Consider the following 22,803-nt stretch of genomic DNA (forward strand, 5'->3'; position numbering starts at 1 on the left):
AGTAGTAGCTCGGTTGTTTTCATTTGCATTTTCCTGATGACATATGATGTGGAGCATCTTTTTATGTGCTTATTTGCCATCCATACGTCTTCTTTGGTGTGGTATCTGTTCAGGTCATTGGCCCACTTTTTAATCAGGTTATTTATTTTCTTATTGTTGCCTGTTAAGAGCTACTCTGTCTATTCTGGGTAACAGTCCTTTATCAGATGTGTCTTTTGCAAACGTTTTCTTCCAGTCCATGGCTTGTCCTCTTATTCTCTTGATATTTGTCTTTTGCAGAGCAGATATTTTTAATTTTAATGAAGTCCAGCTTACCCATTATTTCTGTCATGGGTTGTATCTTTGTTGTTTTATCTAAAAAGGCATCACCATACCCAGGGTCATCTAGGTTTTCTCCATCTAGGTGTTCTCTTCCTGAAATGTTATAGTTTTGCATTTTACATTTAGGTCTATGATCCATTTTGAGTTCATTTTTGTGAAGGGTATGAGGTCTGGGTCTGGATGCATTTTTTTTTTTTTTTTTTTTTGCATGTGGATGTTTGGTTGTTCCAGCAGCATGTGTTGAAGACACCATCTTTTCTTCATTGTATTGCTTTAGCTTCTTTGTCAAAGATCAGTTGACTCTGTATCAGGGTCAATTTCTGGGCTATTTGACCACAGTTTTTATGAAAGAAATGCAGAATTGTAGCCTCACTGCTCAGCCTCCAGGAGCTTCCATTATCCCTTGTCTTGGACAACTGTTTAACAGAGTCAAACCTGGAAGTGGGCACTGATTCACTTTTCATGTATGCATGATTCTATAAAATTCCAGTGAAGTTTAACCAAAGCTTGGTTAGCTTCTTCAGGAGCTAACTAGGCACAAGAGAATCTATGGACAAAAACCAGTCATTGCCCAGGCAGAAAGAAAGAGAAGAATTGCTCCTGCTACTTTTCAAATTTTCATACTTCAATTTTTAGTTGACTCAAGACTGGTGGGCCCAGCTGTGGGCTCCTAGTACTAAGGACTTTCGGTGAAACTCAGAGAATGAACTTAGTTCCAGGACTCAAGTTAGGAATTCTGCCTGAGCCCCCAGGTTTTAGGCTCAGTGCCCCTCCTCCCTGTGAACTCCGCATGCACCTGCTGTATCTTATGTACTGCATTTGCTGATTCTTCTGCTTCTCCTTTTAGACTGTGGGAAGCTCTTTACAGTGGAGGCTCTTTTTCTCTATATCCCCATGATTAACACTGTGCCTAATACCGGAGCTCCTGGGTGGCTCAGTCAGTTAAGTGTCTGCCTTAGGCTCAGGTCATGATCTCAGGGTCCTGGATCGAGCTCCATGTCAGGCTCCCTGCTCAGCTGGGAATTTGCTTCTCCCTCTTCCTTTGTCCTTTCACCTGCTTGTGCTAATTAATAAATAAAATCTTAACAACAACAACAACAACAACAAAAACCACTGTCCCTACTACATAATAGGCAATTAAGATTTTTGAAAATTAAATTCCTTTTTTACCTCTGAACAACTTCTAGTGCCCTTCACTGAGGCTAGGAGCTGTGAATACCTAATAATACAGTACACATCTGTAGGGGATTCTAGTCAAGTTCAGGCAGCATATCTTGGTGGTTGAGAGCATGACCTCCAGAGCCATACTGCTTGGGTTCATACTCAAATCTGCCTCCTACTAATCATGTCACCTTGAGCAAGTTCCTTGACTGCTCTGTGCCTTAGTTTCTCACCTATAATATGGGGATAACAATAGGACCCATTTCATAGACCTGTGAGAATTAAATGTTAATAATATAGATAAAGTGCTTGGAACAAAGCCTGGTACAATAAGTGTTGTCTGTTATTATTGTGATTATGATCACAATTATTGTCATTATTCTAATAAATTGGTGGAGAGCTTCCTGTCCCCTGCTCTCCCTTACTTCTTGGGGGGATGCCACTGTTGACTAGTATCTGATTTGGTAGAACAAGGGTTGTGGCCAAACATATGTAAATTAGTAAATTTAATACAAGGTAATGAAGCTTGAACCTGGACTATTAATCACCCTAGGATAAAGGCCCAATAAAGGCTCTAATAGAAGAACTGGCTCTTTCCCTTATTCGCCCAGCCTTTAGACCCCTGAAGCCTTTTAGTACTCTGTTCTTCCCTGGAAAATGGTGGCAGCAAGAAAGTAGTTCCAAATTGAGATACTAGAAGAAGAAAAAAAATACTACAACAATTATAAGCAAATGGGGAAAGTTGAGATTTGCATAGTATCCATTTAGTGAAATGGATCCTTCCCTGTTCTCTTTCTTCAGGCTCTCATTACCTCTTATCTGGTCTGTTCCAACCCACTTGAAGCAGGCTGTCTTCTCCATTCATCTTATAATGACTTCAGTTGGGTGCATAGCAGTGATTCTCAACTTCTGTTACACATTGGAATTCTGAGATTCTGTGTTTCTACCAAACTCCAGGAGCTGTGGATTTTGCTGGGCTATGGACCACACTTTGAGTAACAAGGGCTTGGAGAACATGGTAACATTATCCCCTTGCCCAATAACATCATAGGCTTCCTGTTACCCACATAATAAGATGCCTCAGTCTAGCATTTCAGGCTGGCAACAGGGTCATTTAATGTCCTCTGACAGCAGTGGTTCTTTTTTTTTTTTTTAAGATTTTATTTATTTATTTGAGAGAGAATGAGAGAGAGAAAGCACGAGAGGGAAGAGGGTCAGAGGGAGAAGCAGACTCCCCGCTGAGCAGGAACCCCGATGTGGGACTCGATCCCAGGACTCCAGGATCATGACCTGAGCCAAAAGGCAGTCGCTTAACCAACTGAGCCACCCAGGCACCCAGCAGTGGTTCTTAAACATGACTAATATCTGAATGACCTGTGGGTTAAGTTTTAAGATACATGTTCCTAGGCCCCACACCAAGCCTACTAAATCATACTTTTCAAGATACAGCCTACAAGGGTATTTGGAGGACACTTCCTAAATGGTATAGAAGATTAACAAGGTTTAGGACCCCCACTATGCTTCCAAGACACTTTTCCAGGCTCATTTCCCATTCCTCCAACCAGTGAACATCTAGCACATCTGCCTCCCACCAGGTACTAGACAAACAAAGATGAAAACAGTTTGATCCTTACTCATGAGAGACTGGCAAGATAAATGTCAAAACTAGATTATTAACTATACCCCAGCCATGGTGTAAATGCTCACACCTCTGCTTAACGACTTTTAAGTCTTTTTATGACTGTCTGGGCCCCTCAGCGTCCCATTGTTGCCCATCCAAATAAACAAATCCACATACCCTCTTTACCCCATTTGAGCCTCCATACTTGTTTGCTCATCTCTTCCAACTGACTTTCCTTGGTATTAATAGATCTCGAAGAGGAGAAGGGATTTACCGTGTCACCGACCACAATAATTAACATTTATATAGTGACTTCCTGGGGCCCGCCATTGTTCTAAGCAGTTTACGTAGGTAAAGCGTGTAAAATTCTCACAATGGCCTTATAAGAAGCCTATTATTACTATCCCCGTTCTGTGTTTGAGAAAAATGGAGGCACAGAGAGGTTAAGTAACTTGCCCAAAGACACAGAGTCAGTAACCAAGCCGGGTTTATTTTTAAGCCTTATATTCTACCGCCAAGTTGGTGGCAGGGCTGTCACGAAAAGGACTACTAATTCCCAAGCCTAAGCACTTTCCTGGCAAATTAGTGATTTGTGTGCTTGTTTCACAACTGAGACTCAAGCGTGAGAGCAGCGATGAGATCTTGTATCTCCCACAGTGCCTAGTAGGGGTGCGAGTCCTCAGTTACTGGATGGGCTGTCCCAACCTGGGGGGGACGGGGGGCGGGATGGGTAATCATTCAAACAAACAAACAACAAACACGCAAACAAGGGCAGCAGCCTGCGGGTCTCACGTGACCACTAGGTCACACCCCGTTATCTCTCCCCCCACCCTCCACCCCCCAGCCCGGGGCGCTGGAGGAGCAACCCTCCGGTTCCGGCGTCCAGCTCGCGTTCTGCGCTCCGTCCTCCCAGCCACAAGGTGCCCCCAGACCCCGGGCTCCTCTTCCGCCGCCGTCAGAGCATCGTTCTCTCTCCTTCTCTCCGCCGCTTCCTGCTCCGGGGATCCTCGCTCTGAGCTCTGGGGCCAAGGCGCCCGAGGCTTCCCGGGGCGCTCGGCCAGGTAACAGCGCGGCGCGAACGGCCGGACTGCGGCCGCCGGGCTGGGCTGGGGACCAGGGCGGCCCGGTCCGCCCGGCGCACTCGCGGGGAAGGAGGCGGGCAGATGGCCCCGCCTGGCCGCCGAGGAGGGGCTGGGGGCGGGGGGGGGGCGGTGTTCTCCTCCTGCCTGGGGGCGCGGGAGGCCTTGCCACGCCGGGCTCGGGCGGGCGGCCGGAGGTCTGCACGGCGGCGCGGCGCAGGTGCTCGCGAGCCGGGCGTGGCCCGCGGTCCGTGGGCGCGTCGGAGGGAGAGGCGCTCGCCGTCCCTGCGGGGCGCCCGGGTTGCCGCTCGCCCCAGCCACGCCTGCTCCGCGGTCGCCAGCCAGGTGGGCCCGCCCAGCGCTCCTCCTCCCGAATCTGGCCCTGGAACGCGAGGAGCGAGGACTAGAGCTTTGGAATTCTGAGCTGGATCGGCCACCCCAGTACCCTTCCGTTCTTTTACCCAAGAGTTAAAACAAACAAAACAAAACCGAAATCCAGAGAGGGAGTGACTTTCGCAAGGTCACAGACTTGTATCTGCCCCTTACAAATGTCTATTCTTTTAAGTGTTTGTAAATAGACCACTGTTTCCTCTGTTCTGCCAGGGAATTAGGATTCAGAGAAGAGGACTCTAAAAATACTAATCAGCAGATCCAAATGAGCTGATCCGTATTACTGGCCGGTGACCCGGGCATTTAGAAGGAAAGAAGCGAGGACGGTTCTTTTCACTCCGGGTACTTTGTATTTCTGGCCCTTGCTCTGAAAATTGGCCTCGATGTTTTACAAAATTTATCTCAGAACTCCTTGTCAGAACTGGGCCAGCTTAGAGTTTTCAATCCTCTTTTCTTCTCTTTCCCCCCCTTTTTTTTTTTTTTTTTTTTTTAACGGAGGCACAAGAGGTGAAAGTGATTTCGCCCACACTTTGATGCCTAGTTAGGGGCACAGACAGAATTGGAACTCAAGACTGTGATCGACACCTACTGTTTTCTTGAATAGAAACCTGATTACAGATGAACGCTTTACAGAACTTGACCTTCATCAAGCTCTCTCTGGATAGCATTCTCGGGAGTGCTTTGTGTTGGTCCATGGATAGTACTTCACTTGTCTGAATAGGGTTAAGCAGTAAGTGTAGCCATGCAGAAAATTCCTGCTGAGATGAGACAGATATCTGCAATGTTTTTGACTTTTTTATTTGTACTTTCAATAGAGGAGCTAACGAGCATTAATAACAACATCTTGGTTACTTTAAGATTTTAGTCCTGTATGGCCAAATTGATCCAGTTACAGTCATTCTTGGCTTGATATACTTGTCATCAGTAAAAATTTCAAAGCGTAGCTTTCTGACTTTGATGTTTAACTGAATAATTGCCTTAAGGATATTTTTTTATATCTCAACAAAAATTTCCCACTTACACCATCTGCTTCCCCCTTGGTCAGTCTTTTTTTTTTTTTTTTTTTTTTTTTCCCCTTGGTCAGTCTTTGAGTTGGATTTCAGAACTGAACAGAGCTAGAATTTTTTTTTTCCCTTCCGAAATACCTAGACTCCTTTTAGTTCCCTATTCAGGTGTACCTCAAGTTTCGATTTTAATTGATAAACCTGTGACCCAAATCCAAACTTCAGTTGAGTTTAGTATCAGCCTCAAACCACACAAAACTGCTATGTGTCATATGACCTCTTGTAGAAACCACAGGTGGTGGTACTGTTTTTTCAAGAGAGCTTTTTATTGGGATTTTTGAAGTGTGAACACATTATTTAATACATGTATTGTATTACTCATGTTCATCGTCCAAGGTCAGTCACCACTGGCAGGTTATTGTTGACTTTTACTCATCGTAACAACACGTTATATCAGGCAGTCTACCAACTCAGAATGCAGTTCCTGGTTTTCGGTTTAGAGCTTTTATCAGTTCTCTCTAAGGAACATGGAATCAGAATTACAGCCACGCTTTAATGGAAGATTCTTGGCTGTGTCGATAAGGAAGAAGTGTTTCAGTGAAGGCGGTATTTTTGTACTATCCTAGAGTAGAAATGAAGATTATATGCACATTGACCCAATGCTGTTTTCTTAGGGTGTATCCTTTGTTTTTCTGGTTTTGGTCTTTTCATCATAGGATGGCATCAGCTCTGTGTCCGCAGGTGCTGTGCAGCCTGGGGGGCTGGCTCTCACTCTACATTTCTTTCTGCCACCTGAATAAGCACCGAAGCTACGAGTGGAGCTGCCGGCTGGTTACATTCACCCATGGAATCCTCTCTATAGGCCTCTCAGCTTATATTGGCTTCATTGATGGCCCCTGGCCTTTTACCCATCCAGGTAGGTGGGAGACATTAGAGGATTTTCCCTAAGGGGATCATAATTGGGGGGTAGTCTTGGAAGGATGGGACGTTTTCACAGAATTTGTACAATACTGGAGAATACTGAAGAATAATTGCCATTATAATTTGTATTGGGAATCTTCATTTTTAACTCTTATACTGTATATGTCCCTACTTCTGCTTTTCATAACTCTCTACTTTTAAAACAAGTTTTAAATGCTTGTTACATTGTAATCCACCGAAATAAACAAAACATAAAGCCAATATCAACATCTTCTACCAACCCCTCCAAACAGACACAGATGGCCTGTATTACACATACTTTTTGATAACCTGCAATTTTCACTTGATTGTATATTCAGAGGACATCTATGTACTAGATTTCTTTTATCCTTAATTGTGATGTAATATTGTGTTGTATGCATATACTGTGATTTATTTAACTGATGTCCATTATTTGCAGCACTTACATTGATTTTTTTAAACTGCTAGATGTACAAGTATTACCTCCTCAGAATAAAAAAGGTTGTATCCCCTTGAATTAGTTTTGCTGGAGCTGCCGTAACACAATGCCACAGACTGGGAAGCATGAACAACAGAAACTTATGTCTTCACAGTTCTTCAGGCTAGAAGTCCAAGATCAAGTTGTTGGCTGGTTTGGTTTCTTCTAAGGCTGTTCTGTTTTGCTTGCGGGTGGCTTCCTTCTTGCCATGTCCTCACATGGTCTCCCCTTTGTGTGTGTCTGTGTCCTGATCTCCTTCTTTTATAAGGACACCAGCCGTATTGGATAAGGGCCCATCCTAACAACTTCATTTTATCTGAATGACCTCTTTAAAGGCCTTCTCTCCAAATACAGTACATTCTGAGGAATTGGGGGTTAGGGCTTTGACATAAGAATTTGGGGGGTAACAGTTCAGGCCAGAAGTCCCCTAGGATATGATTTTTTTTTTTTTAATTCCTTAGTTTTTTTTTTTTTTTTAATTTCCTTAAATTCCTATATTTAGCTTCTGAGGTTTTCCCAAAACTATTCCAACTGATATAAAAGCAGCTATTAAGCTGTATGTCTTATATGAAGGTTTTAAATAGATTTGAACATGTCATGTCCTCGCACTTGATTTTCTTGGGCTGGGAATACACTAACTTCTGGGGTTAGTGTATTCCAAGGTCCATTTTCAAGAAGGGTAAGGCCACCAGTGTCCAGACAATCTAACCCATTAAGCTAAGAAATTAATCCGACATCCAGGGCAGAATAACTAAAAGAGCTTGGAAACAGACCTTTAAAACTGGTCAAATAAATAAATAAATAAAATTTAAAAAAATTAAAAAGAGAAAGAAAGAGCTGTAGGATTTTAATTGAAAGGACAAAGTAGCTCAATTTTATGCTGCTCCATAGAGAGGACACTGAGATCATGGGCTGGTGCTCAGATCATTCATTGAGATCTGATTCATCAGAACAGAATTTCCCAGGCCTGTGACATTATTGGGTTTGATAAAGACCAAGGTTATAGATTTTAGTCTTTCTTGGTCATCACTCAGATGAATGTGCCTGCCTTTGTCTTTGCTCTCAGTGGTTCCAGAAAGCTTGGGAAACACTGGACCCCAGTGTCCCGGTGCAGGGTAGCTCAATTCCCAGCCACTCAGTTTGCTTCTGTCTTGGTTTATTTCAGGCTCACCCAATACTCCTCTCCAAGTGCACGTTCTCTGTCTCACCTTGGGCTACTTCATCTTTGACTTGGGCTGGTGCATCTACTTCCAGTCTGAGGGGCCCCTGATGCTGGCTCACCACACACTGAGTATCCTGGGCATCATCATGGCCCTGGTGCTCGGGGAGTCAGGCACAGAGGTCAACGCGGTCCTCTTTGGAAGCGAGATCACCAACCCCTTGCTACAGATGCGCTGGTTTCTCCGTGAAACAGGCCACTACCACAGTTTCACTGGAGATGTGGTGGACTTCCTCTTTGTGGCCCTGTTTACTGGAGTGAGGATTGGTGTAGGAGCTCGCCTCCTTTTCTGTGAAATTGTCTCCCCCAAGCCCAAGTGGTTTGTGAAGGTTGGGGGAGTAGCGATGTACGCCGTGTCTTGGTGTTTCATGTTTAGCATCTGGCGCTTCGCGTGGAGGAAGAGCATCAAGAAGTACCATGCCTGGAGGAGCAGGTTGAGTGAGGAGCGGCAGCAGAAGCACAACGGCCATCTCAAAACACACTAGCCGAGGCTTTCTCCAGACGGTGGATTGGGTTCAGTCAGCCACGGGACCCAGGTTGGAGATACGGCTATTACAGAATCAGGCTTACAACGAACTGAGGTTTCACAAAAGGGCTACACCTTATCGGTCAGTTTGGTCAGTCTTCGAGTGGAGCCCGTACCAGTATTAAAACACTAATGTCTACCATGGCGCGGTTGTAGAAAAGCGAGACTACTCGGTGGTAGTTGTGAGTACGTCAGCGCCGTGAGGTGAGCAATGCTGCGTTCCTGTTAGTTCCTGGTGTCCCTGGGTTCTCTTGTCCCTGGGATGCCTGATGGCTAGACAGCTCAGGAAGGAATTAGAATCCCTTTGAGAATTGACTCCTTGAACAAACCCTTATTCCCGCTTTCCATGTAGCAGTTTAAATAAAGTCACCCCATTTACTGTAAAGGGAGGGACTTTCAGGACGATGAACGTCTGACATTCTGAGCATCGGATCAGGGAACTGGATGTGCTCACACAAAGGGAAAGAGCTGAGAGGAGGTTGGGGTGAAACTGGCCTCGGTAATGGGTCACTTCTTGAGGCCTCCCTATACCAACTGTTGAGGCTCACCAAGACACCCCCCCCCCGCTCCCCAGTTTTGGTGCTTTGCTTGTGGGATTCACATGACTCAGAATGTAGTCAAACTCCTAGCTGTGATCAGTTAACAGTGAAGGGGTCCAAACAGGGCTGCAAAGGGAAAAGATGCCAGGGGCAGAGTCAAAGGGAAACCAGGCCCAAGCTTCCAGAGTCCTCTCCCAGTGGGATCACCCAGGATGTGCTTCCTTGCTCTAACAATTTGTGGCCATATGTGTAAAATGGCCAATGAGGAAGCTTATTAACTGCTCAGTGCCCAAGTTTTTCATTGGGGGCTGGTCATGTAGGCAACCATTGCCTGGCATGGAGCAAAATTCCTGACTCCCAGCAGGAAAGTAGGTGTTCAGCATGAACCATATTGTCTGCACAAACAGTTGAGGCATGGTGAGCCATTCTCAGCACTTAGTGGAAGGAGCGCTCCCGAAATCTAAGTTCCCAGATGTCAGCTAAGGGCCAACCTTGCAAGTTGGCCTTTCCAAGGACAGGAGTTCAGGCCTGCCCTGTTAACTCTTTTCTGCACAAAAACCAGAGAGCTAGGGCTTTGGGTGAGAGATGAGGTGTGGGCAGATTTACCAAGTCCTGTTGTACGGGTTCTGCCCTACCGGGAAAACTATGCCAATTCTCAGGGCTTTTGTGCATTAATCTCCCAAGCATGAGAGGCTGTGAGTGAATTCCATAGGGATTTACCATGTGGATTCCACCGTGCTTGAGATGGCAGTTCAAGTTTCAGCTCTGCTATACATACTGCAAACCAGAACCAAAGACAAGTGTACTGGCCGCAGGGTGATGAGGCTAATTTTTTTTTTTTTAATTTCATATACATTCCCTTTAGCCCTCTTAACTACCTTTTCTTTTCTCTGACAAAGATGCCCCTCTCTATGGATAAAGTATTATGACAAGGGCAGTCTTGGAAGGGAACAAAATATTTCTTAGTGCAATAGTCTCTAATCTCACCCAGGGAAAGCGAGAATGTAAGCTTAGAACGAAAGGTTAGGAATCAAGACTTCCTGGGTTCTTTTAACTAATTTGGCTGCTCACTTGCCAGATCAATTGGGCAGGTCACTTGTGTACTCTTTGTCTCGGTTTAAAACCTGTGGTGAATGAATGAAATACCCCGTTGTGTATTTCACAGCGACACTGTGGCATTTTATTAAGGGGTGTCTTTAATGTAGGACTTTTATGGAAAAAATTATTATTTATTTATTTATTTGCTGTTTATTTATTTATTTGATTATGTATTATGTTATTTAGACCACTGGGGATTGATCTGCTCAGTTAGTGAGCAAATGTGTGGGGCCACTGAAGGCTAAGCCTAGGTTGATAGGAAGTCTCCACCCATTCTGTGGTCACTGGTAATACTAACCTAATGAGTGGTCTTGAAAATGGATGTCACTGGCCAGGCATGATGGAGCGTTGGAACCGCATGAAGTCATTGTTGCTCTGGCAAAAGCAGCTTTCAAGGCATGTTAATAGTGGGTCTTTTAAAATGACTGTCATCGGGTTAACGAGTTTTGCTGCACATGGAAATAATCTGACAGTAGCGTCTCCGTCTCTTTTCTTCTGTGATCGGGATCCCCAGAATGCTGGTGAGCTTCTTTCCAACAAAACTGTGGTCAAAGTTGGATGCTGGGGAATGCTGATTTTAGCAAAAGCCTAATAAAAAAGAGTGGCTTGGCGCAGGAGCTTAAAAAAAGAAAAAGCTGGCTCTTGAATTTTGGCACAGTGCAACCTGTTCCATACCAGACAAATGAATAGGCTTAATCTGGTACCAATTTTTTTTTTTTTTCCTTTTTACTCCTCAGAAGTGAAGGGATTGCAGACCTTGCTGTTTTAGGGGTACTCTCACGGGAATGTACATAGGTTTCTTTTGGATTTTGAATGACCTAAATAATAAGAGAAGAAAAATTGTTCATTTCAGCTTTTCTTGATGTTTTAACTAATAACTATGAAGGAACCTCCCTGAGAGAAAAATGGGACATGCAGGTGAGTCAGCAGTTAAGATGCTGTGTTTCTACATCACAGGTAAACGAAGGGCTAATTAACATGTGGTATGGTCAGACAAAATGAAGCATTTTATTCATTTGCCTTTGGATTACTATGTAATAATTCCTAACACTGCTCAAGATTTATACTTCAATGAGATTTGTACTAAATTTTATAAAAATAAACAACTTTTTATCAACCCAGAGTCTGCCTTTATATCTTTATTGTGGTTTTGCCAAGAAGTAAAAAAAAAAAAAAGTCTTTTGGCTTATAGAAATGTTGACCCATATTTATACTTATCTGTGAAATACATCTGCTCTTACCATCAACCATTCCTAATAACTTTACTTTTGGGGGCAACAATCTGCAAAAAGATTGCCAAAGAGAGAGGAAGAACTAAATTTATTTTGCTACCTGTTTGGGCAATTGCCTTGAATTTTTATTTACTTATTATATTGGGCGGGGTAGGGGCAGAGAGAGAGAGAGAATCTCAAGCAGATACCCTGCTGAGCACAGAGCCCAACAACATGGGACTCAATCCCACAACCCTGAGATCATGACCTGAGCCCAAAACCAACAGTTGAACTCTCAACCGACTGACAGGCACCCCTGGGCATTGCCTTGAAAATGATGATGTTGAATGGGCTCCCTGAGGACAAGGGCCCTCAGGTCTCTTCAGAACTGTTTAGAATGCCTAGAACAGTGTTAGACACATAGTAGGTGCTCAATAAACGTTGAAAGAACGGATGAGGATGCGGTTTAGAATAACCACCTTGCCCCTCTCCCCAGGAGGGGGGAGCCTCAAAGAGCATGTGCCATGGATTGTGTCACCAGTGTAATTTTTTTAGGTAAGGGACTAATGACCATGGGCATTGTGTTCTACCTAGACTGGTGTGACTCTTCTGAAGGCGTTCTATAGAAAGAGCCTTTAGAACAGTCCAGAGCTACCAACAGCTCTAAAGAGGCTTTCAGGGATGTTTTTACCATTAGAGCTTTGTGGGTGAACATAGAGATTTTCATCATTGAAAAAAACAGTTCTGGAATGAATAACCACTGGCTTAATTAAATCCTTTGCTTACCATCTTCTGAAGTTTTCCCACAGCAAATGCCTTCTTTGCTCACAGCTAGAACTTTGGGTCTGTTTAAGTTTGGAAAGATCTTGAAAGCAGCCTGCCAAGAGGTTTTTGTATGCAAGGAAGAGAAGGTGAATTCGGAAACTTTCCCAGTTTGTTTTATTCCTGAAGCTCAAGTAGTGAGGCATTCTTGAAGGGAAGAGGAGAACTCATTTAAAAAAAGGCATGATTTGATGAGTCATTGGGTCCAATTAATTTCATACCTACCCTGTAAGTTATTAGAATCTGGCAAAAAGATATTTAGTATGTTTAAGGAAGACATATGTTTGGGGACAAAGTTTGCACTTCGGTCATTTTATATAGGGGGACGGAGCTCTTTCCAGTTAGTATGAAAAATGGGCAATTTAATATCAAGAGTTCTCAGGGTAGAATTATGCTAGGGTACACCAGCAGGTGGCGATGTATCCTGGTCTGATCATTAGGAAAGTGGCTTGGAACGTTAATCAGCTGCTATTCTTTCCCAAAATAAACATTACAAAATTAGCTGGCTGTGCCCTGAACTTAAAAAAAAAAAAAAAAGGCAATAAAGAGTCATCTTTGGCCTCTGTTTATCTTTTCCTTTTTTTACCCCGTTCTAACGTCAGCCTTAGCTCATGCATCTATTCAGGGATAATGATCTTTTCATGAACTGTTGCAGGTTGACTTTTAGAAACAGCATTGTTAAGAGGTAATTGTTTCCCCTCTCCACATCCACTGTTTGTTAAATTTGCTTGACCACTAGATTTCCACAAAAAGGCTGAGGACCCTCACCCACCAATACAGGTTTAAATCCATTAAGTCTGAAAACAGGTAAAGGGACAGCCACTTTAGACATTGGCAGGCAGAACTGAACTATATTGTGTTACTTAAATTGCTACACTATGGAATTATGCAACCATAAAACTAGATGGATATCTAAATGTACCCGGTAGGAAAAAAAAATATGGGAACTCTTCAGAGACAACTGCAATGCTTTCTACTGGATAAATACTTTATTTGCTGCTCCCATTTCTCTCCACAGCAAGCTTGTGAAGTCGCTGTGGAAAGCACCATGCTTTCTCCATTTGGCAAATCATACATTTCATTTTGCCAAGGCAGAAGCAGCCTCAAAGCAATATTATACCAAGAAATCCTGGCTCCAATTCCCAAACTCTCTTTCCCCCCCAGCTCTACACACCTCCGTCCTCTAACTTTCCCCTGGCAGCCAGGATGTGTGCGCGGCGGCCCCCGCCCTGGGATGAGGCCAGCAGGTGCCCCAGGTGAGCGTCCAAGGCCAAACCCTCTCTTTGCTGGGGTTTGCTGCATTAGAGAGGGACGGTGTCCCGGCACCTGGACCTGAGTTCTTCGCTTCCATCAGTCACAATTGGTCTTTATGTATTATCAGAAAATAGGAGCAAGTACATTCCAGTAAGGAATAAACGTTTCCAGGGCAAGGGGGCGGGTAATTCCCAAAGAGCCTCTCATCTCGGACGCCTCGGGACCGGGGGAGTGCTCTTCGGCGGTCTCCGGGGACAGCCGAGTTGGTACAAGCCAGGCTCCAAAGTACAGCTCTCCGGAGCTCGCGGGGCCCTCGAGGGCAACGCTGGGTTGGTGGGTGGGTGGGTGGGACTCCCGGAGCGGGCCGGTTCCCACCTCCCTCCGCCCCGCAGAACTACTTTTTCGCTCCCCCAAACGGGACTCCGGCGGAGGCGTCCGCGCGGCCGTGGCGCGCGGGGAGGCGCGGGGGGCCAGGCGGCCGGGCGGCGAGGGCGGCGAGGGCGGCGGGGCGGCCCCGCGCGCCGCGGAGGGATCCCGGGTGAGGCGGCTTCCCGAAGTCAGAGGGGAGGACGCCAAAAAAAGTCGGCGGGGGAGGGGAAGAGCGAGCTCGCGCTGGACGCGGCCGGGGCCGGGAAGACAGAACCGGAACCGGAACCCGTGCGCGCGCCTGCGATCGTCGCGCGGCCCCTACCGCTGGTGGCCTCCTCCGCCCGCCGCGCGCGCTCCCGCGAGGGCCCCAGGACCCGGCGAGCCGGCCCCCGCGCTCCGAGTGGTCGCCGCCGCCGCGCTGCCGCCGCCGCCGCCGCCGGCCTCCGGGGCCGGTGTTTCGAGGCCGGGCCGGACGGGAACCTCCCGCCCCTCGCGGGAACGGCCGCCTACCGGCGCGTCGGGGAGGAGCCGCCGCCGCCCGTGCGGACTGCGGAAGAGTCCGGGCCTCGCAGGGATGGGGAGCAACCCGCGGCACTGAGAGACCAGGTTCCTGTCACCTCTGGCTGCGGGACCTCCTCCCCCGGCGCCCGCGGTCGTCCCAGCGCCCGGAGCCTGGTGGGGGCGGCGAGGAAGACAAGAGGGGTCCCCCGGCCCGGGGACATGGAGCCGCGCGAGCCTGGCGCGGGACGGCCCGAGACGCGGCCGAGGCTGCGGCCACGAGCGGCCGGCAGCCCCAGATAGAGAGCGGAGAGCTGAGCGGCCGGCCCCGCGGCGGCGGGGGCTCGCAGGCCCCCGACTCTCCGGAGGAGGAGCCGACACCCAGCCCCGCGCTGATCCCGCCCCAGCCCCGGAGGGATTCCCGGGCCCCTTCCCCTACGGCTTGCCGACTTCCCTCCGTGACGAAGTTTTCTCCTTGTGCCTTCCCGAGGATTGAGCTGTAGCTCTCGAACTCGCTTTCTGGCGGACTTCCTCGGTTTATTTTGGGAGATAACCTGTTTTGCTCCGACCTACATCCCCTTTCCTTGACCCTTCCAGTCGGACGTTCTAGATGACTGAATGGAGTTTTGAGTTGGACTTTTGTGTCCCTTACGGAGTCGGGCCTGATCCCAGAGCACTGGGGGTGGGGTGGAGGTGTTACTGTAAAATGCAAGTTGGATAAAAGGAGGACCTCTCGCCAAGGGCCCCAATGAGTGGCACACAGTCTACTATCACCGACAGGTTGGTATGAAGCTCCCCCTGCGCTTAGCTTCTTCCCTGGATTTGGCCTGACCTAGCAGAGAGTCAGTGATTGCCGATTGCCTTTGACCAGTGAAGTTGACAGGCATAGGAGAGAGGGTTGTTTAGGAGCTCTGCAATTAGACTGGGGTTGCTGCCAAGTTACCCAGTTGATTGAATTTGGAAATGTAGCTTTTTCTCCGGAGAGAAACTTTTCTCCAGATTCTCAGCGAAGGGGTAGGTAAAGCCATGATTGTGGTTTTTCTGTCTGTAGCGTGCATTGGGATTCTGAACTTATCTTGGAACCAGAGGAAGGTCATTTTGGGTGAAGGTCAGTGCCCGAAGTCGGCTGGGGTATTGGTGCATCACTGGTTTTCCTCCTGCCCTGTAGTTCTCTAGACACTGTTAGATTTTAGGAATTGCTGTTTGTGAACTTCTTTCTGAGACTACTGCATGATGATTTTTGAACTTGGTCTTCTTTGAATATTGAGCTGCGTAGTGTTTATTGTCTAATAATTTTCCAGAATGTTGAAATTACTAGTAAGTCACAGGCACTTGCTGGAGCTAAAAAGGCGGGTGGGGGTGGGGGAGTCATGGGGCTTGATTTTAATTGCTGCATTTTTAGTATTTCATCTTCCAGAAGCTTTTGCATTTAAGGGATACAAGCCCTAAGCGAATTAGGTAGTACAAGCATGGCAGGTGGATTCGTTGAGTTCTGAGTGAGTCCTTTCTACTACTATCTATGTTGCCTGGTGGTTGGTGAATTGAGCTAGACTATGTGGTTTAAATGGAGCTTCTTTACTCTTAAGGGTTATTCTTTGGAATATTAGGTTAAACAGTAAATTCTTTACTGTATTTTATTTCTCAGTTTCATTATGACATTGTATGCTGGTTCCAAATTTCAGTCCTTTTTTTTTTTTCAAGTCAGTTTTAAAACCATTACATCATTTAAAAAAAAAAAGGCTCAAATAACTGAATTAGGGGGCCAAAGAAAGCGCTTTGATGAAAAGCGCAACAGTAGTGCTCTTGCAGAAAATAGTTGAATTTCCTAATAGGAGAGTTTCACCCAATCGTCAGGCTCATTTGTTGATTTTAAAAGGGCCAAATTCCATTATCATACCATAACAGCTACTCCAGAAACAGAACTTCCTCTTCCTGTTGATGCTTTCCAGTGTCACGTGAATGTTCACCTAAAAGATTCCATTAAATATTTAAACTATATTCTTTGTGTATTTTTTTAAATGCATTTTAGTTTTCAACTTTTCAGATTGTACCCATAACAACAAGTAGCAACAACGCTTATCCCAATTTCTTCCGGTCGTCCCCATTGCTGTTCCTTTCAGGGTGTTTTGCTACTGAGAAATCACTGTAATGGGTGTGTGGGTAATTGTTTTTATTTTCCTCTTTCATTCAATTCTGGCCCTCTGTGTTGAGCCTTTAGACAAGAAGTCTTATTAGGAACTAATGTAGTGTAGGTAGTTTTTATTGTGATACTAGGGGTGGTTAATTTACCAGCTCATTTCACATGAAAATCACCTGATAGCACCCACATAATAACCTTCTTCCTCTCTGCTTCTCAGAGATTTTCTTGCTTTTTTTTTTATTTTCTTGGAAATAAAATCTCAGGATTTGGGTTTTTTTGGTAAGTTAGATGGGGTTATAAATAACACATTAAACATGCAGTCAATGAATGTTCTTTGCCAGGCCCTGTGCTAGGCACAAAGGATTAAAAGACGGGTATTCTAAGTGTAAGATGAATCTGCAAATTGGTTTGGGTATTAATATCCTTGAATTAGTTCAGGTGCTGGCTGATTTCACAATACTTTTTTAAACGGGGACAAAAAAACTTTAAAAGCTGCTTAATTTAATTCGCACTGCAGAGACGGTATGGATACCTGTATCTTAGAAATTTGTACTAGTTTTTTTTTTTTTTAAACAAGATTATTCTTGGGTGACTGTTACATTTTCTTTAAACACATCTTACTCTGTAAATATCAAGCATTCATAGGAGAGTAGTTGTCCCTGATTTGAATATATGTTGGGGTGAAATCTGGAAGTGCTGGTTTATTTTTTTTCCAGGGTACCTTAACAAAGGTAGGAGTATAGAGTAGTTCTTAGTTTCTTCTCCGCTCTCTCTCCCTCCTCCTCTTTTCTCTCTAATTCCAGTGTCCTCTAGATATATTTTGCTGATTCTAGAGCTATTGGCAAATTAACAGTGCCAGTAAAGCTTTTTAAAGATCCTTTCAAGTTTGAAGTACTGTATGTGGTATGGCTTTGTTTTGTAGAGTGTGCAGACCCACCAGGCCAGCTGTGTGAGTTAGAGTTCTTTCATTGTGGTGCTTCTGACTACAGAGTCTGTCTGTCCTCATTTGAAATCAGACTAGCTGGTTTTGGGCGTTGTTCTGTTTTGCAGTTTGTGGCAGGCGACACATGGCTGAACAAGATAAGAAGGGTTTTATTCTTGTGTTAGGGACGTGCTGGGGCTGGGATGGAATTCAGCTATGTTTAGGCTCTGATTGGTCACTGTGGATACTCAGAACTCTGTTATATCCTGTTATTATTTTACAGTTAAATTAACACATTCATTTACTCCCTTCTCTTCCTCCTCCTCATCTTCTCTCCAGATCCCTCACCCCCTCCCCCCCTTTTAAAAGGTGTATTCATCAATTTAAAATCCAAACTATGTTCATGGTAGCGACTGTTTTTAGGTAGTGTGTCTGAATAGTGGCTTTTTTTTTTTTAATCTAAGCAGCTTATGAATATCATCTAGTGTCTTGCTTTGTAACTTCCGTGAGACGTATAGTTTTCCACTTTTAGAATCAGCACTTGTAAAGTGCTAGAAATATCTGGTTGCTGTTCTTCAGTTTGCATCGATTGCTTTATTCAGTCCTGAAATATATCCTAATTGTTTGCAGTCCTCTTAGGCACCTATCTTCTGTCCCTGAAAGTTTAGGGGTCTTATGGCACTTGGAATTTCTTCTGAGAGAGAGGGGAGAATGCCCTTTCAGTGGATTCACTAAATGATTTCAGGCTAGGTTCTAGAACAGTGAATTTTCAGGGACGATACAGGTGGGGTTTTGTTGTAAGGGTCTTACTTGAAATAAATGGATCTTTGTTTGGTCTAGGACTTAATGGATTTTGTTGTTTTGATTGATAGATAAACAAAGATTTTTGATTTATTGGCATTTTCTTGGTACTAAGTTCAGGTGTGAAGTTGTTTAACTTAAGCAGACTTCTGGTGAGTGTGTAAACCCGTGACTTTATATGCATATACAGAGGAATTGACATTTTCATCCAGGTTACTTTTTCTGCCATCATATAATGCTTCTGATTAAAAGAACAAAACAAAATGACTCCTGTATGTGTACCATTTTCAGGGTTGCCTGAGTCATCTGCCAGCTTAGATTATTTGTACCATTTACTTTAAAGTCAGTCATTTGATAAATACAAAATTGAGATTCGGGACTAGGATCAGAGTGCTAGCTTTATATTCAGTTTAATGTTCTTCCAGTGCAGTATAAAATCCTGACTCATACAGACATGCAATAGTACATTCACTTGTACACTTTTACATGACTCAACATGTACAGTACGAAGTAAACTTTAAAAAAAAAAGTGCAGAGCTGTAGTCTTCCTGATTAATGGCACATTTATAAGATGTTCATATTTATTTGGTGAGGTGACACGAGAATCTGTCTGAATCACTGCAAACATATGGTAACCTGGAAATGCTGCTCAACACGTTGGTGGTTTCTTGTTAAAATGTAGTAGATAACATTGAGTTAACGTACAGGATTTTTTAACTAAATTTGAATTTTCAGTTTAAAAAGTGAAATTTGAGACAAACTTTGATAAAATCCATAAAGAGTAGATTTTACATATTTTTCTGTGGAGCATTATGATTCCAGAGAAAACAGTCAGAAAATCTTTGAGTAAACATGTGTGGTGACCTCTTCTGAAAGCCATCTAGAAATGGGTATGAATTGCCTACTGAACTGATACGGGTGGAAGAAAGCAGGATATTTTAATGGTTTTCCAGAGGTCATTGGAGAGACTCTTACATCATGGTCGTCTGACAAAATTATTAGAAATGTTTCTTATCATATAATTGCTTATCTCCTAGAAGTTGACCACGTCACATTTCCAGGAACAGGGAGCTGGAGCATAACTTCTTTTAGTCTCCTTTGTTAAAACTTGATGATGTCTTAAAGTTGAAGACATTCTCTTTTCCTTTTAATAATTTAAGAGTCCTCAAAATAGTGGCATTTGAACTGAAATTTTAAAATGAGCAAAATTATAAATATTTTGTTTCTTTTTGAGTAAAATACTCTCCTGCATGTAACGATGTCTTATTGTAGTGTAATTCTTTAACATTTATAATGTTTTGACTCCCGGTAGGGCAGATCATCATTTACATTTAGGCAACTCATACAGTTTGAGTCAAGATTATAAAACTGGAGAGATCCATGATTTTAACCTAGATTTTCTGACTCTCAAGTCCCCCCCTTTTTACTTTATTTATTTATTTATTTATTTATTTATTTATTTATTTATTTATTTATTTTCAGAAGAGAAAAGCACTTGTTAGCATTTAATGAATGCCCCCAAACGTGGCTTCAAGCTACTAGAACGCAGGCGCCTCCGACACCCTTACTCTTCTCCTCTGCTCTTCTACTGAAGAATTTGGCCTTCACGATGACAGGCTGTTTTGGGAGTTTTCCCTTTCCCAAAACTTTGTAGTAGCCCGATCGCACTACATCAATGATAGGAGCAGCTCCAGTCTTGTTTTTGGCAGCATTTACCCGTGTCTGCTCACTGACCAAGGTCCACAGTTTATCAAGGTTGACAGCTGGGCAGAAGCTCTGTCTCATACCAACTTTTCCAGAGTAACCTGGGTGATATTTGTCGAAGTTGATCCTGTGGTGATGCATGCCACCAGCATTACCCCGGCCTCCTGGGTGCTTCCGGTGCTTGCCGATGCCGCCGTGGCGGTGGCTCACGTGGCCCCGAAGTTTCCAGGTCTTCCTCAGTCTGGATGGCATGTCGGCAGCCCAGACGGAAAAGGGCTCCCCCTTTTTACTTTAAATTATTGTCTTTCTATGTGCATTATTTTTTTCTGTCCTACTTTCCTTTAGTAATTTTCCGATCTGGCCAAGTTAGTGTTGGCTTTTTGTCTTATAAGATGTTTTCTAATACTCATCTATTCTAGAGGATCAAGCTCTGGTCACTTCCTCACAAGACTGAGCAACAGTCTGATCGATCTAGTAGTCAGGAAGTTTTTCTTGATCTTTAGCTGAAACTTTTAATTTGTCCTATTACTTGTATATACTTGCTGTAGCAGGCTAAATAATGCTCTCGTCCCATTTTGTGTTTATGCAACTCTAAATGGTTCAGACAGTTAACCAGCACCCTTTCCCTACCCCCACCCTTATTCTTTGCTTAGCCAAGTTGTATGTTCTGTTGATTTGTCTAAAAATCAACCTGTCCCTCTTAATGTCTTACTAGCTTTCCCCCAATTGCTCTCCTAGTGCAAAATGATTTTTTTCCTTAGATGTGCTCCTAGGACAGAATGTCTGTATTTTATCTTTACCCATATTCTAGAGCAGCAAGTTCCAACTTCAGTTTAATGTAATCAGGGGGGCTTCAGTTTTCTCTAGGCATAGCCCAAGATTAGGGCTAAAGAGATTCTGAAGTTCATTTTAATTCACTTTTAAGTTAGATAGTTTTTAGAATGGGTATGGGAGATGTCACGATCAAATAAAACAATTTATACAAACAGCATAATTACTAAATCAACTAAGCAATTACTCATGTTATAAAAGACTTCTTTACAAAGCAATTCTTTAAAATATGAGTGCCCCTAATGTAAGAAGTGTTATCAATTATGTGACAAATGGGTAGCTAACAAAAATAATAAGCATTAGGAGCCACCCTTGGTTGAAAATCAATCAAAAGTGAAGATAAAACATCTCTGAACTTGTAAGTAAATGAAGAGATGTGATTGTAGCTCTAAAGTATCTGTTGGAATGTGGTGAGATACATCTGGAAGTTGTTATTTTTTTTTTATTTTTATTTTTTGCAGAGGTTTTTCAGTCTCACCTTAAATTATATGTCACTTTTTCCATTTTTTTGTTTATTGAGTTTTGCCTTATTGTTTTTCCCCCGCATATGAGTGAAAAGGACTCCATCTGCAATACTTAGCATTATTTTTCCCATGAAATACAGTATGGTTCAAATTGAAATAACATTTTACTTTTTTGCCACTGTATTTATAAGAACTACTACTAATGATAAGAGACCATAAAAGAAGGAAAAAGTGCATATATAAATTATAAAATATGTTAAGATTATAGAGCTCTTGAATATTTTATTGATAGACGTTTTTCATTGATAGTAACTTAGTTCAGAGTCTTTGTTCTTTTGTATTTTGCTAGCACTTTTGTTTCCTCAAACTTCAGAATTTTGGAAACATGCCAAAGTTAGGGCATTTTAATTTTTCAACTTAGAATATGTGGAATGCCAAGATAGCCGTATATGAAGGATTTTGTGAGGCAGCTTCTAACTTCAAGAGAACCCTATGAAGCTAGTGCCTTAGAATAATTTTTAGCTTTTTGATTCTATGGAGGTAACACATGATGGTCTGAAGGTCAGAGGCTTTGCCTAAATTGCATAAGCGTATGTTGTTGACTTTCGGTAAAAGAAGAAATACACTAAGTTTGCCTTATTGAATCAGCATGCACCAATGCAGCTGACAGTTTAGATTCATACCAAAACAGGATCTTTTACTAATTCAAATGCTGAATCCTGGTTTTTGAGATCATAGTCACATGATAGGCCTGGGTTTCTTCCCAGTGTTGAAAGACAGGCAAATCTAATGGCCAATGAAAAATTAGATTTCCTGTCTTGGGACTGTGAGTAACAATTTACGAAGAAATTCACAAAGAAATGTAAGAAAACCTGGTTTAGTTAATGCTTACAATTAATTAGCCACTTATACTGCTTTTTCTTTAATGTTATAAAACCTATTGTCATTTAAAGATATTGCTCTGAGACTACAGTTTTGGTCAAGTATTTCATTTAAATGTTCATTTTAGGTTCACACCCTCAAGAAATCAAAGAGGATTTTATAGGTCTTCTTTGGATTCAGAAAACGTAGATTTTATATATATTGTTGAAAAACTGGAGATTTCATCAGCATCTGAAGAAGTTATATGTGAAATTGATCATGTAATGCAGAAGTTGGCTATATCTTGTCTCGAAGAAGAACAAGTCCAAAATACAGATCATTCCCAACTAGCAATGGTTTGACTTTAAGATAATGCAGAGGCTATATGCATTCAGTAGAAACTGTACTTTGGATTTTGAATTTTGATATTTTTCTGGGCTAGTGGCATGCAGTAAAGTACTCTCTCTTGACGCCTGGTTAGTGGCAGCAAGCCTGCTGCTGTCAGCCATATGATCATGAGGGTAAACAACCAATATACTTAAAATCAT

At 43.5% G+C, this 22,803-nt stretch overlaps 3 protein-coding genes across 9 annotated transcripts in view; 2 read left to right on the forward strand and 1 right to left on the reverse strand.

Annotated features, from left to right (window-relative positions):
* The first annotated feature begins 3,949 nt into the window (after nucleotides 1-3,949).
* On the forward strand, nucleotides 3,950-11,501 carry TLCD5 (TLC domain containing 5). Of its 2 annotated transcripts, none has more exons than XM_025893529.2 (3): nucleotides 3,950-4,164; nucleotides 6,293-6,492; nucleotides 8,162-11,501. In XM_025893529.2, exons 2-3 carry the CDS (start codon nucleotides 6,294-6,296, stop codon nucleotides 8,698-8,700), a joined length of 738 nt encoding a protein of 245 aa, XP_025749314.1. In that variant the 5' UTR covers nucleotides 3,950-4,164; nucleotide 6,293; the 3' UTR covers nucleotides 8,701-11,501. The 2 variants fall into 2 exon arrangements, with proteins under 2 accessions (XP_025749314.1, XP_073759955.1); XM_073903854.1 differs by lacking the exon at nucleotides 3,950-4,164 and adding an exon at nucleotides 4,602-4,914.
* A 2,732-nt stretch (nucleotides 11,502-14,233) lies between these two features.
* ARHGEF12 (Rho guanine nucleotide exchange factor 12) overlaps nucleotides 14,234-22,803 on the forward strand; it is a 151,466-nt gene continuing 142,896 nt past the window's right edge. For 4 of the 6 annotated variants that reach the window (XM_073903858.1, XM_025893525.2, XM_073903857.1 and 1 more), the window contains exon 1: nucleotides 14,235-15,312. Coding sequence is in view for 5 of the 6 variants with exons in the window: in XM_025893525.2 (XP_025749310.1) it covers nucleotides 15,281-15,312 (32 nt within the window). In the remaining variant the exon portion in view is untranslated. Of the gene's footprint in view, nucleotides 15,313-22,803 lie in introns of all 6 variants that reach the window. The other 2 variants (XM_073903856.1, XM_025893526.2) reach the window with 2 other exon arrangements.
* LOC141374575 (large ribosomal subunit protein uL15-like) lies at nucleotides 19,921-20,351 on the reverse strand. Its single transcript, XM_073904034.1, has one exon. The coding sequence runs from the start codon at nucleotides 20,349-20,351 to the stop codon at nucleotides 19,926-19,928; it is 426 nt and encodes a 141-aa protein (XP_073760135.1). The 3' UTR covers nucleotides 19,921-19,925.

The sequence above is a fragment of the Callorhinus ursinus genome, unplaced genomic scaffold (genome assembly GCF_003265705.2).
Source record: "Callorhinus ursinus isolate GAN/ISIS: 27379988/994484 unplaced genomic scaffold, GSC_fseal_2.0 scaffold19, whole genome shotgun sequence".
Lineage (NCBI taxonomy): Eukaryota > Metazoa > Chordata > Mammalia > Carnivora > Otariidae > Callorhinus > Callorhinus ursinus.